Consider the following 15,007-nt stretch of genomic DNA (forward strand, 5'->3'; position numbering starts at 1 on the left):
AGTAGCTAGTTATCCTCATCCCAGTGTTCTCCGTTTGCGTGAACAAAACGATAGAAAACCACAACACAAAATTGAGGTCACACATTTATTTATTGGGTTAACAACTTCATAGAGACGCTTCCACGGTAACTTTAGGACAACTCTGCAAGAAGCAAAACAAGTGATTAAAATGTGATACTTCACACATTCGTACAACTAATATTTTCAGTTAAATGCCCCAAACCCTCATCATTATGCCGTGTATAATCTTTCCCAGACTTTGGGAATGAGTCAGATGGGTAGTGATTGCTATAATCATTGGGATGGCTATTAAGTCATATTAATTTGCACGAAATGTAAAATACTTACTTTTCTGGTACAGTCTGTTAGCGTTGAGCTCTTCGTCGACTGGAGAGATTAAAAAAATGTGATTGGCGGAAATAACATACCGTTTGTTATAAACAAGAAACACAGCGCGCCAAGATAATTTTAATTTCGATACACCCAATACACACTTATTTCATAATAACACTTAACATTAGTACATTAATAAAGTTTTGAACATACTGTGCATGTTCCGCGCCATGCTTCCGAGGAGTCTTCTGCACCTTCTTCTTCTCTTGTTTGTTTTCTTCGACTGTTAAAAACAGTAGCCAGCACGATGCTAAATGTGCTTTACTGGGCTTTCAAAACGTTACCAATAAGCGAAAATGTTATTACAGTACTCGCTTAAAATATCAAAGAAAACTTCAGGACGTCGAGCGACTCAATAAACAAAAACAAACTAGAAACTACTTTAAATCAAGTCGAATCGTGTCCCTGAATATTTCACAGCGCCGCCTACTGCACGTGTGTCGTAAGCACAAGAGTAGAAAAAAACCCACTATTTTGCATTCGAGTTAAACCCATCCATCCATTATCCAAACTGATTATCCTCAGGGTAGCGGGCGTGCTGGAGCCTTTCCCAACTGTCATCGGGCAACAGGCAATGTGCAGTCTGAACTGGTTGCCAGCCAATCACATGGCACACTCAGACGAACAAAAGCAAGCTCACGATCACACCTCAGGAAAAATTAGTGTCCAATCAACCTACCATGCATGTTTTTGGTCTGTGGGAAAACCCACGCAAGCATGGGGAGAACACGCCAACTTCACACAAGAAGGCCGGAGACGGAATCGAACCTTGCATCTCTGCACAGTGAGGCAGACGTGCTAACCAGTCACTCACCGTCCCGCCCCTTAGAATTAAATACATAGCTAAATAGCTTTGTTTTTGTCATTTTATTTTTGTACAATTTACCTATGTCACCATTTCCCACAAGATTGCTGTACTGCCGAGGCGTTCTTTATAACAGTGATTCTGATCAACAGAAGGATAAAAGCATCAATCAAAAGTGTATTTTGGTGGTTTTGAAGGTCTTAAAAACTGGCGTTATACCGTGGTTCCACCACCAGGTAAAAAGGCACACTACACTGTCAACCAATCCTTGCCAGGTTTCAATGTTTTGATGATTTTTGTGCTTTTGGACTTCCATCGTTTTTTTTTTGTTTGTTCTTTGTTTCTTCCCCCAAATACAGCGTTCCTTGTCTTGAGCACAAAGATTGCTAATGTTTGTTTAGTATTTTATCTTTCGCAGCTGTGGCCCATGTGCACAGATTTCGAATAGATGTAGCCTAGCCTTGGTGAATAATAACCATGATGATAACAATAACAATAAAAAAATAATTAACAGTGTAAGCAACAAAAGATTAGTGCTAATTACAAATACTTTTCAAAATAAATATCAAAAATGTGTTGCGTTTTATCAAGTGAGAGCACAAATATGCCATTTACACATTTTTTTTTTTGCCATAAAACATCAGATAGGAAAGAGGAAAGCAAAGGAGTATAAAAAGGGGGGAATAAAAGCTGGAAGCGCAGCGCTTCTTTTGCGCAAAGATGAGCGTCTCTGATGTTCCGCGTGTGTCCGTTCCAAGCCGGCCACGATTGTGAACCTAGCCGTTGATGGCGGTGAAGTCTGCTTTGGCTTTGCCCGCCGAATTGATAATCCTCATGAGACAGTGTCCGAACTCCTCCAGGATCAAGCGCTCGGCTTCCGCCTGAGGCTGCCGCGTCTGCTCCGCCCGCTTGGCCTGTTCCAAGAGGCACTCGCACGTCGCTTCCAGCACCTCCTTCGTCACAAATGTGTACGGGAGCCTGGAATAAAAATCGTTATTAGCAGTGATAAAATGTCATTTTATAAACGACAATGATGGTGAATGTGTACCACAGTTTACATGAAGTGTCTGCATAACATGTCTAGTGAGTGCAACTTGATAAGTTGCACATGCCCCTTACGAATTTTCACAAAAAGGACAAAAAAAATTAAACGCGTTCATGTCATTTCTGCGCCAGGGTTTCACAACGTGTTGTAGGCAGGCGCCCTCTAGTGGTACATAAAATAATCACGGAAACAGTTCAGTTGTTTTTACGTTTGCAATTACAACACATTTACATACACTGAGAACTCCTCGTTTCCAGTTAGGTGCCATTTTTTTTAAACTTGTATGTGCAATGCATCATAACTGAATCGTGTGAGGAGAAGCAGTTCAGGCCAGCGCTGGATGGATCAATTAAAAGTCCATCTTTTTTTACGGACCTATATTTAAGCACAGTGTTGTTGTTCAAACTGTGCATCATCTTATTTATACCATCGTATAAAACCCAAAATGATATACAACAACAAAAACCTCTTTTTTTTTTCATGATAGAAGAGGCGTATTCACATATTTTTTTTGTGGTAAGAGGCTACTTCCTCACGGTGGAGAATGGATCCCACCTTTCAGATAAATGATTCAGTACCTGCCGCCGCTGCTGGAGATGACGGGCGTGGTCCTCATGAGCAAGTCTGAGATCTGCGAGGAGAGCTTGGTCTTGGCTGCCGTCTGCTGCTGGACCCGGACCTCGGCGGCGTCGGCCAGGTGCATGAGCGTCTTCCTCTCCGGGCTCTCCTCGAAGTTCTTGCAGCCCACGCACTTGCAGATGGACGAGCACATGATCTTGGCCTGGACCCAGAACACGACAGAGTAGGAGGAGACCAGGGGGGGTTGAAAGGGATGTTTTGTCCCTTCTGGAGGCCACGCTGGTTGGAAGACTCACCTCGTAGCACTCGCAGTAGTTCTTCAGGCAACCCGACCGTTTGCAGTTGCAGCCTTTGCTGTGGCGCCGGTCCGATTCGCCCTCTTTCCCTTTGCCGATCTTGGGCTTAAATGCCTCCGGGTTGCGGTCCAAACACGTCTGCGGCGCACAACCAAACGGGGCCGACCGTCACGGCTCGGCTCGAATCGGACGCGCTTCGAAGGGCCGGGCTGAGAATTACCTTGATGGCTTTGGAGCGCTCGGTCTCGTGCTCCAGGTTGTTGAAGCAGTTGTTGCAGTTGCAGTTGTTGCAGAACTCGCCGTTTGCGAAGCAGTCGCAATATCTTGGGAGAGGGTTTAAAAGCGGATGCTTCATACACACCTTCTCCAAAGTTAGATTCAAGCGATCCAGGGTTCGACTTCTCAATGGCTAAAAACACTCAACTAGGAAATTAGATTGGATACCCTTTTGGACTTCAAGTGAACTGGGAGTTCCAAAAGTCTACAAGAGACCAAAACTCCACAAAGTAGCGACCACACAATTATTTGATTATTTATTTTGATTTGAAAGCTTTATGCACGAAACCAATACAAGAAATCTGCATGTGAGGTACAGCTATTATTTTGGTCCGCTTGGGCTCGCCAATCTCATCTGGTGTCTATCGGTGACTTTGAATGTGTGTGGCTTGAAAAGGCGGGGCCTGGTCTGGTGAGTGACGTGGGAGTCAGTGAATGAGGATGGGGAAAAAAAAAAAACACTGACAGAGATGCACGATGACAACATCTGTGAAACAGTGAAATTGCAAAACCATGTAAAAAAAAAAAAGTTCAAATTTTAAATGCCAGTCAATTTGTAGCTTTTGACAGAATGAAAGTGGTCAAACACTTGCAAATCATTCCATTGTGACACAAAGAGAAATAATAAAAGGTGCTTGGTCATACTCACAGCTTGAGACACTGAGACTTGGTGCAGTTGCAGGGTTTCCTCGGCCGCGACGTCGCCTCCGCCGACATCCTGCGAGTGAAGAAGAATAAGACTTCTCTCTTGGATTTTTGCAGTCCTATCCTCTTCCGAATATAACTCGCACTTTGTTTCATCGTTCGGCTGGTCCTACGACTTCTACTCGGGTGCGACTTGTATCTCTTGAAATTAAAGCTAGGACTTCTACTGCTCTTGGGAAAATACATTTCCCACAGCGGCATGCATGTTTTCCATGTGAAGTCCAAATCGCTGTGACTGGAAGCAAACGTAGACCGAAATCAAACTCTACAAATGTTGTGACGTCCCGTCCCCCCCCCCACGGATCTGAAAACACAATTTCCAATCAACCCGCTCCAAAATGAGAAATGAGGTGGCTTACTCACCCATTGAGCGGGAGCCGGGCCTGAGTCTGGACGGCGGCGGAGGAGGCGGGAAAAGCGGAACTGTTGGCCAGGGTCACGATGGGCGCCTGCTGCAGCTTCTCGACACACACACACACACACGCACACACGAATGACCGACGCGCCCCCCCCGGTTAACGACGGCCTCAAAATGAAAACGGCTCCGAACCTGCGTGACGTACTGCGCCGGCAACACGGCGTAGCCCACGTTGCCGCCGCCCGGGGCCGGCGCCAGGACGGTGCCCGGCGGCAAGTTGGCGAAGTTAGGCTGTATCTGCGGCAGCGCCGTGGCGGGCATGATGAGGCGCTGCTGGGACGGCGCGCCGCTGACCACCTGAGCTCCCGACGTCAGCGGCTTGGGGGCCACCTGCGCGCCAAGCGGAGCGTTAGGCGCGGGTCTCCGTTTGAAGCGGGAAGAAGAAGCGTTTGAGGCGCCGTGCCCGACCTGCTTGACCGTCTGCGCCGTGATGATGGGGACCGACATTCTCACCGCCCCCGTGCTGACCACCATGGGTTTGGCTGCGGGAACACGCCGTATTTAGCCCCGCGTTTTCTCCCGTCTTCCACAAAACGCGGACTCACCCGTCTGCACGGCGCTGCTGCTGGGAGCGCTGGACTGTATGGCGCCGCTCGCCGTGGTGGCGGTGACCAGGCGAACGTAATGGAAGCGGCTGCCCGGCACCTGGATCTGCTGCAAGTTGGACTGGGCTGCCAGCGGGATGATGGTCTTGAACTGGGAGCCGCCCACCGCCACCGACTGGACCGGTTTGATATTCTGGAAAGAGGCCGCAGGATTGGTTTCAGAGACGAGCGTTTAGGACGAGGCGCCATTTCCCGGACATCACGGAAGACGACGATTTTTTGAGAACATTTTGATTCGAAATGAAGGAGCTTGAACAAAATGGATGATGCCACATTAAAGCAAAAAAATAAAAAAAATAAGACATTTGACAGATAATTAATTTTAGGCAAATTTTCCTCAATTTTCCAGAGGAATTTTCATGAAAATTTGAAAATCCGCAATTCCAGGAAAATCCGGAGGATTTTCATCACTGATTAATCAGTTTTGACACTTTCTTTTGACAAGTACATGAACATGTTTTTGGAATATTTCTGCTTTTACTAATTACTTTATGTTTCTTTGAATTCTATGCAATACTGAATATTTTATTTGACATGAATGAAATGTTAAATGTGATTTTTTTAAACTGTAGGATTATTTTACTTTTTTTTTTTTTTCATTTACAGATTAGATCAGGCGCATCAAAAGTGATTTTTTTTTGGGGTTGATGGCTGTGCGCCCCAATAATATGCGAGGTGAGCAAGAGATCTCATCTCCAATGTCAACGAAATACTCATTTCACCTGCGCTGCCGCCTGGCTGGCGGCCACCTTGACGGGCGACACCGCCGTCGACTGTTGCATGGAGAGGATCTGCTGGCTCAGCGCCACGCTGACGGGCAGCGTCATGGACTTCGGAGCGGCCCCGGAGGTCGGCGACGCCACAGACACCACCGTCACCTGAAGGAAAAACAAGAAAGATGAATCAAGTGCCAGTACCAGCCAACATTCCCCCCCCCACCCCCGCCCAAAAAAGAATTCTCAGTTTGGAGACAAGCTGGTCTTGTGTAGTCTCGTGTTGTGCTGCAACCTACCGGGCGGCGTCTGACATTTATGCTCATTTGTATCATCCCTGGCTCCTTATCTCAAGGCAACGGCCTTGAACTTGCGTCTTCAACTGGACCGTGAAATTGGACCGGCAAATTGGTGCCGTCGTTAAATGCGGCTCCTTTCATCCTGGGCAGCTGGCTAAAGTCGATTCTCCTTACTCAAGAGCACTTTGAAACAGTAATAGGCTGTTCAAATGTGTTTCAATTATGCGGGACCGGTAAAACAACTATTTAAATTTTTTTGACAAGTTAGCATGAAGCTTCACCTTGCTTGGAGTCTTGAGGGGGGAGATGGCGATCTTTTTGCCGGCGATGCTTTGGATGCTGATGGTGGCGTTGTGGGGAGACTCTGTGAGCGTGATGGGCCTCTGAGGCATCGTGGGCGAATTCTGCGCCAGCACCCGTCCTGCCGACACGATGCCGCGTTAGCGACGGAATCGCTAAGCGCGCGTGTGAATAGGCGTGACCGCGGGGCACTTGCGAACGAGCGTCGTTCCGCTCACCCGCGATGACGGGAGCACCCGAGGTCTGAGGACTCAGCGCTTTGCTGTTCGCCGGTTTGTTGATGATGAACTTGATGGGCGCAGTCGAGGACACCGGCGTTTTCTTTGCAATCTGTGCACAACAAACGACATACGTCACACGTGTCCAGTGTATTCCAATTGGTTCTGTGCATGACTGTCAGTCTGAAACGACTAATCCAAGCATTTGAATAATTCGACCACCCAAAAAAAAAAAACTCGGGAGAAAAATCTCAAAGCTCGGCAGTGGAGGCCGGAACGAATAAATGGCATTTTAATGGTAAAAATGTATTTGACACAAGGAACCCGAGTTCCAATCTTTACCATGGAACAAACATGGTGCCGCTGTAATCTGAAAAGGTGCGTACGGGCACAGGCCCATCGGCCTTTTTAATTTTTAACCCGTTGGAGTTAACTGGCATCAACCCCAGACAAATGAGGGCAAAACAGACTACACCCTGGATTGGTCAATCACGGGTCAAATACCGACACGCAAACGTCGCCGTTCCTGAACGGGAATCGACTTCACGAGACGGACAAACGCCAGCCGTGCGAATGAATACACTACCGGTGAGAACAAGACTGACGGAATCCGAGCGAAATATCAAGACCAAAGAAACAAACCAAAAACAAAACACAGTAGGCTCATGCAAGGACAGATACATAAGGAGACCAGCTGTCATAAAGAAAGACAGCATCATGGAGCGCTTTAATGCACACTCTTTCAATTTTGGTTTAGAAAAAAAAAAAAAAAAGAGACTGAAATGAAATGTCATTTCGGTTAAAGACCTTCGAATGTACATACTGGTGTATAGTAACCATGACAGAAAGCCCCAAAATATCTTGCCGAGAAGCAAGGCTGCAGGTCACGTGGGCAAGGGATAATCGCTCTCATCTGAACCAACCTGCACCGTTTTGAGCTGCTGCCCTTGCAAGGCGGCCACCTGACCGCTTGCGCTCCCGACCACCGGCTTCAAATCCGACCTCGCGCCGATGGTCACCAACTTGATGGACTTGGCGTCGGCCACTCCCGCCGCTCCTCCGGACTTGGTGGCGCTGTGGGGCAGCTGCAGCACGATGGGCTGTCCCGTCTTCCCGATGGTGGTCACCAGAAGCTTTTGTCCCCCCGCCGAACGCGCCGCCTCTGTGGCCTGGGCCGAAGCCACCTTGTTGAGGATGATTTGATGGTTGGCGGCGGAGATGCTGAGCGGCACCGCCAGCTTCTGCAAGGCGCTGGTGGTGACCGTCGCCCCCGTGACGCTGTCCGTGGTTTTGGTGGCGGCGGTGGAGGTGGCCAGCGCCGGTCTCAGGCTCACCAGCGGGGAGGACAAACCGGAAGCGGAGACGGCAACGCCGACGCGTTCCGTCGAGGAGCCGACGCTCTCCGGGGTCGTGTCCGTTTCCATGGCGACGGGGAGGTCCTGGCCGGACTGAGCCACCTCCTCGATGGCCTCCATGTCCATGATTTCATCTGGGAGGAGGCTGTTGAGCTCGGGTGACACCACGTCCATGTTGGCGACGACTCGGCACCCCGGTACACCTTGAACAAAAAACAGACACGCCTGTAACATGTGCAATACCGCACAGAAACACGTTTTGGTTCCATCTTAATGGACACAATAAAGACGGTCACAATTGCCAAGTAAGCTGCAGTTACTGGTCAGGAATAACAAAGAATATGCCGGTGAGCATTGTGCTTATATTTGTCTAAATCTTTTGTGCCATTTTTTTGCACAAATATATGTTGCCGAAAAGGTTTAGACACGGTGACACCGATGCTATTTGTTAGCCCATCTATGGCATTTGCCAACGCTTGTCAACAATCAGAACATGGAATTCTCCTGCTTTTATCATTACTTTGACCGTAAACCTTTTTTTGAAGGATCGATCACCGTCTGCCAAACCTGCTACTTGTTGTGAAGTGAGATGAGTTGCGTTCATTGTCAACATTCACCGCTTGCGTACAGGACTCCAGACTGCCCAGAAATGTCGGCATTTTGCCCCGAAGAATTTTTTCCATCTACTCGGGCATGTGCAACCAGTAAACTTGTTGATTTTTTTTTCTGACGACTGACAAATATCTGCTCCACACTTCAGACCATTTATACGTAGTATAGTGAAAATGAATGAAAATATGAATACCTCGTTACTTCGCAAATTGAATTACAATGTGCATCCATAAAATCTGCACTTGCAGCCTTACTATTTCAGGGTAGGGGCCACTGTGCTCCTATAAAAAAATAAAATTAAAAAATAATTAATCTGGAGCCGTGGATTGTCCCCCCCCCCTCCCCCATCATAAGGAGAGCCAATTACTCACATCCATCCATCCATTTTCCGAACCGCTTGATCCTCACTAGGGTCGCGGGGGGTGCTGGAGCCTATCCCAGCCGTCTTCGGGCAGTAGGCGGGGGACACCCTGAATCAGTTGCCAGCCAATCGCAGGGCACACAGAGACGAACAACCATCCACGCCCACACTCACACCTAGGGACAATTTAGAGCTTTCAATCAACCTGCCACGCATGTTTTTGGAATGTGGGAGGAAACCGGAGCACCCGGAGAAAACCCACGCAGGCCCGGGGAGAACATGCAAACTCCACACAGGGAGGCCGGAGCTGGAATCGAACCCGGTACCTCTGCACTGTGAAGCCGACGTGCTAACCAATTACTCACAGAGGTTTGTTATTGGCAGTTGGGCTCATAACCTTTCCCAATAAAATAAACAGTTTGACTGTTCAATACTTGGAGTGTCATCTGAGCTTTTGCCAGCCGGAACCAAATCTGATGTCAAGGTGACAGAGCCGATAGATTATTACTGCATAATTATTCAAATTGCACTATGTCAGTCCAAAATGAGCACGAATACCTTTGCAAAGGCCTTATTTTGATACCGAGCAGCAAAAGCAGTGTCTGGTTCAGACTCACAAAACTTTAATTATCCACGTGACCTTCTTGACAGGAAGCAGGTACCTGCAGTTATTGACCAAGTTTACAGCATAAACACAAAAGGTCGCCCCACTGGAGGTCTAAATTCAGAGTTGTAGTAGTTCTAGAATGCAGAACAACACATTTCAGCACAACATTCATGATCCGTAAGCGCAAATGTCTTAATAATGAAAAGGAAACTCAGGTGCCTTGCATAAGAACGTTTGTGTTCCCGTTTAAAAGCTTTGCGGAGAACGTCAACAAACCAGCCAGGATGACCGAGCTAACGTTAGCCCACCCACCCCAAACATCGTCTTTGCTAAGTTAAGGGTGCCAGTAAACGATCTTTACCGTCACCAGAAAAGCGTTACAAGTGAGACTGACAGCTGATAAGAGGTGAACGACGACGACATTCATCATCATCCTCATCCCCGGCAGAATCTTTGTGTCTTCCCCACTGAGGGGCTCGCTTGCTCAAAGCTTGGCTAACCGGCTGCTTTTGTACAAACAGCCGCAAAGTTGTATTACCGGTACTTTCTATGTGTGGAGGGAAATGAAAACAATCCCGGCAAGAAGGCTCCAATCCGGGGGCTAGGAGGAGAGAGGAGGCCAGCAAGCTATTTGGCTGCGTTACTATTTCAGGCCGGGCTTGGATTTCGAAAGATCCGCCATTTTTCTCTCGTCATCAGTCTTGCTAGCTTCACGGCTAACAGCGAGCTAACAGAAGGGAGGGTGCTGTCTTTTTTATTTGAAACAAAAAAATTAAACGAAGGGAAAAAACACGTTATATAGTGACCTAAAAGTTCGCACAAATGTGATAAGAGGTTATACACTCTTGGCGAACGTGGCTAAATTTAGTTTTGCGATACCCTTCTCCCCATCTGTCACTTGAGATCATTCCGATAGTGGAAAACAAAATAGTCTCGATTCTAAGACTCATTAAGATGGCCTTTTTAGATGCATTATTTGATTTTGTGTGTGTGTGTGGGGGGGGGGTATCTTTAACAGGTTGTATTGTGACACGAGTAATAAATCAGCTGCTTAAAAAAACCACACATATGTGCATATATATATATATATGTATGTATGTATGTATGTGTGTGTGTATGTATGTGTGTGTGTGTGTGTGTGTCGGATCTCATCTTTAAAACGTCAGCTCACTAGCACTGCGGAAAAGTCCACCAGAAAAAAAGAGAACAATGTGGACATGATACCCAAGTGTGGTGAATTAACACCACACCACCAAAACAACACTTGCAAAAATAAACGTCCAGTTATCGACTATGGGACGTGAGCGCCTACTTCGGACAACTAGATGTGTCCGTGAAAGCGGAGATTCGCCTCTGTTTGTAAAATGACCTAAACTGTTTGGTCATGGAGACTTTGAGGGGCGGGGGTTGCTTGTCAGACGGCCGGGCCCCAGTATGAAGCGGCATCATTCAGGGCGAGGAGCACAACTGCTGTCTGTACTCCTAGCAAACTTGCCGAGCAGCGCTAACCCAAGCTAGCTTCAGCTCTACGTTTATTTTGTCCACATTAAAAACACAGTTTCGCGTGTGGTGGTGGTGGTGTCTTCCGCCGGAACCGCGGCCAGCCTCCGGCACCGAGTTGCACTTACCTGAGTTATCTGACGCGGGCCAGCGTTTGCGGGCGAAACGAGCAGCGCAAAAGACGATTGTTCAAAATACCGCGCCGAGCGCCATTCCTCCCTGACATTTCACAGGTCGGCCACGCCTTCCTCACTCAACGTCACTCTTACGTCATTCTTAAAGTTACCGTAGCAGTTGTCACACGTATGTAAATTTCTGTGCGCGCGCGCGTTATGTGCGCATCTCGAGTACTTTTGCCATTAAACTTTCAGTAGACCAACACACTACAACCGACATTTTCCACGAATGCACAATTGCTCTTAATTTGATGTAACATAAACGGATAAATTAGCAAACTTGAAATCATAGACCTGAAAAAGTCTTTTAGGAAACGTTTGCGGATTCCACAATCGAGTGACTGTGAGCAATATTATCCCCGAATTGTGAGCGATATCGTTGGGACCCTGTCATTCTTTCCATTAAATTGAAATTGCATTTTAAAAGTGCCATACGAAACTAACATTGAATAGTCATTATGGCTATCATGACTAAAAAAACTCATCACTCATCACTAAGCGGAAGTTTCCACTTTTGGTGGCGGAAGCAGCGTTGTTGACAACCCGGACGGCGCGACCATGGCCACTGAAGTGCGGCAGGAGCTCGCACAGCTGATGAATTCGTTTGGCTCCCACAAAGACCTCTCAGCCAAGTACGCGGTGCTTACGTGAAACGTGTTATTTATTTTTTCATTCATACCCGGATACAGAATATGAGGCACCCCGTTTGACTCAAGCGGTGCAGGGCTGACTATGACAGACCAAGCTAAGCTAACGTTAGCTTCTTTGCTTCGCAAGCGAAATGGGTGTTTCTTTTTCGAATGAAATGTTTTTATGATTAAAACGGTTTTATCTTTGTAGATTAAAATATGTAAACTGAAAGCATGTGCCAGACAGACGTTGGGACAATTTGCACATTTCTATGTTAGTATCTAGCAAGGACTTTGAGCTCAACGATGGTCAACATTCTATAAACATTCTACATTATATCGTTGAGAGTAGTTTTAAAGTGTGAAAACATTTGCATCATATTGTATATCTCTTTTAAGATATCGACAAATCTTGGAAAAGGCAGTCCAGTTCACAGATGCAGATCAGCTCGAATCCTTGAAAGCCTTTGTTGAAGCAAGTATGAAGCACCGAAATACACTTTTCCCGTCCTTGATAATGTGGAGTATTTTTCTCCATAGGAATACAGATTTCTCTTTTTTTTTTTAACCCCTTGTAGTGGTCAATGAAAACGTAAGTCTAGTCATCTCAAGACAGCTGCTCACCGACTTCTGCACACATCTGCCCAACTTGCCTGACGCCACGGCCAAGGCGGTGTATCACTTCACCTTGGAGAAGATCCAGCCGAGGGTCATTTCCTTCGAGGAGCAGGTATACACACACACACATATATATGAATACCAGTCGGTCGCTGTGTCTTTTTAGCGTCACGTTACGGCGATGTTCTTAACAATGCGCAGGTGGCCTCCATCAGACAGCACTTAGCGACCATTTACGAAAAGGAGGGCGACTGGAGGAACGCCGCCCAGGTTTTAGTCGGCATTCCTCTTGAGACGGGGCAAAAGTAAGGCACGAGTGCCTTCTTTCAACCCACCGGATCCTTCCTAATCTTTTCACCGTTCTTATTCGTCTAGGCAATATAATGTCGACTACAAGTTGGACACCTACCTGAAAATAGCCCGTCTCTACCTGGAGGACGACGACCCGGTGCAGGCCGAGGCCTACATCAACAGAGCCTCGCTGCTCCAGAACGAGTCCTCCAATGAACAGCTGCAAATACATTACAAGGTGAGTGAGGGGGTGGCGATCAAAAATCCTCATGCCGCTTGTCAAACGATGGCGGTCGGTCCACACAGATTCAAATCTCATGTGGATTTTTTTGAGGCCGATTTTAAAAGATGGGCTGGGCTAGTTCATTAGTCGGACCTGAAATGACCATCTCACTTGTGGCACCAAAGACTGCGGAGTCCCCCATTGTGTAATGCGTGGCTCTCCCACTTAGGTATGCTACGCCAGAGTCCTCGACTTCAGGAGGAAGTTCATTGAAGCCGCGCAGCGGTACAACGAGCTGTCTTACAAATCCATCGTCCATGAGAGCGAGCGTCTCGAGGCGCTCAAGCACGCGCTCAACTGCACCATTTTGGCGTCCGCAGGTACCAACTTATGTACCTTAAAGCTAGCGGTAAAAGCGCTAAATTGGCATCGGCGGTGGGGGAGTTTGTCGACGGTCATCTTCAATGTTGACGGAATTCCAGGCCAGCAACGGTCCCGCATGTTGGCCACCCTCTTCAAGGACGAGCGCTGCCAACAGCTGGCCGCCTACGGGATCCTGGAGAAAATGTACCTGGACCGCATCATCCGGGGGAACCAGCTGCAGGAGTTTGCCGCCATGCTTATGCCTCACCAGAAGGCCACCACGGCGGACGGTCAGTACCCACCAGGAACTTTGTGTTCGTAGCATTCGGGACGCCCGGACCTGCATTTGAGAGCGGAAACGTCTTTATGGCAAACGCATCGGCGGCGGCCGCTGTCGATGCCCTGTAATAGATGTCGTTGTTCTTTTTAATCGAGCCGATGTATTGATATCATTTCTATCATTGAATACCGATGATTGATATTGATATGAACCCGTAACTTTTCTTTAGGCTCCAGCATCCTGGACAGAGCTGTGATCGAACACAACCTGCTCTCCGCCAGTAAACTTTACAACAACATCACCTTCGAAGAGCTCGGCGCACTCTTGGAAATCCCTCCGGCCAAAGTGAGGGAAAATTCGACGCAGCCAAAGGGCCGCCGATGACGCCGACTTTTTCTCAGTGGCGACATCGCGCTTCCCAAATGTGCCACTTTGAACTGGTGTTTGTTGCTATGTTGATTTAGTTTTCCTCCTGCCATGACAACGTTGACTTGCAAGTACTGTCAACAATGCATCATTGTGTTGAATTATTATTATTATAATTTTTTTACTTCTGTCGATAGGCTGAGAAGATTGCATCGCAGATGATCACCGAAGGACGCATGAACGGCTTCATCGACCAGATTGACGGCATCGTACACTTTGAGAGTGAGTGGCTCGTTGTTTTGCAGCTGTGGTGAAAAACGAGATTTTTAAACATTTATTCAGTGCAATGTGTTGCACGGACAGCAGGGGGCTCCCTTATACTTCAGGCGTGACTGTTTTTTTTTTTTTAATTTCTTCGAAGCATTTGTCTTCCTATCAGCGAGGACAAAGAGCGCCCGAGTACGTCGACCTGAGAGGCCTGAGATAAAAGATAACGACGCCATTTTTCTTTCGCTTTCAGCGCGAGAGCCGCTTCCCACGTGGGACAAGCAGATCCAGTCGCTGTGTTTCCAGGTCAACAATCTCCTGGAAAAGATCCGACAGGCGGCTCCCGAGTGGGCCGCCCAAGCCATGGAGACCCAAATGAGTCAGTAAAAGTCGCCCCAGCCGCAGCCCCCCGTCTTGAAGTTCTGTCTTCCCACTCAGAAGCATCATTGCAAGGTGCGCCCAAAGGAAATCCATCCCTCCGCCGCTCGCATTCCCATTGGCTGAATATTCCAAGGGCAAACTTTTCTTGCCCCTATCCGCAGTGACTCATGTTTGCGTTGACGACACAAGTGCTCCGGTGTGTAAGCCGTGACGACGCTCAGTGTTGACATGAAATCTGATTAAACTTGCACACGGCCAGCGACTCCATCTGCCGTTTTTCGTGACACCGCTGAAAAACTACAAAAAGGTTCACATGTTGGTAAAGA

At 47.6% G+C, this 15,007-nt stretch overlaps 2 protein-coding genes across 2 annotated transcripts; one reads left to right on the plus strand and one right to left on the minus strand.

Moving 5' to 3' along the window:
- Positions 1–71: 71 nt before the first annotated feature.
- lin54 (lin-54 DREAM MuvB core complex component) lies at positions 72–11,330 on the minus strand. The gene is made up of 16 exons (XM_086135487.1): positions 11,216–11,330; positions 7,576–8,210; positions 6,653–6,764; positions 6,416–6,555; positions 5,845–6,000; positions 5,063–5,255; positions 4,926–4,999; positions 4,650–4,847; positions 4,463–4,557; positions 4,044–4,112; positions 3,339–3,441; positions 3,119–3,256; positions 2,822–3,024; positions 547–2,176; positions 349–387; positions 72–142 (listed from the first exon to the last, which is right to left on the minus strand). Exons 2-14 carry the CDS (start codon positions 8,179–8,181, stop codon positions 1,975–1,977), a joined length of 2,289 nt encoding a protein of 762 aa, XP_085991613.1. The 5' UTR covers positions 8,182–8,210; positions 11,216–11,330; the 3' UTR covers positions 72–142; positions 349–387; positions 547–1,974.
- A 437-nt stretch (positions 11,331–11,767) lies between these two features.
- Positions 11,768–14,943, plus strand: cops4 (COP9 constitutive photomorphogenic homolog subunit 4 (Arabidopsis)). Its single transcript, XM_086135718.1, has 10 exons — positions 11,768–11,895; positions 12,292–12,371; positions 12,471–12,622; positions 12,712–12,815; positions 12,886–13,039; positions 13,254–13,404; positions 13,507–13,677; positions 13,897–14,012; positions 14,231–14,315; positions 14,554–14,943. Exons 1-10 carry the CDS (start codon positions 11,822–11,824, stop codon positions 14,685–14,687), a joined length of 1,221 nt encoding a protein of 406 aa, XP_085991844.1. The 5' UTR covers positions 11,768–11,821; the 3' UTR covers positions 14,688–14,943.
- The last annotated feature ends 64 nt before the right edge of the window (positions 14,944–15,007 follow it).

Source organism: Hippocampus guttulatus, chromosome 17 (assembly GCF_054856545.1).
Source record: "Hippocampus guttulatus isolate MCC_2025c chromosome 17, RoL_Hgut_1.0, whole genome shotgun sequence".
In the NCBI taxonomy this organism is placed as follows: Eukaryota; Metazoa; Chordata; class Actinopteri; order Syngnathiformes; family Syngnathidae; genus Hippocampus; species Hippocampus guttulatus.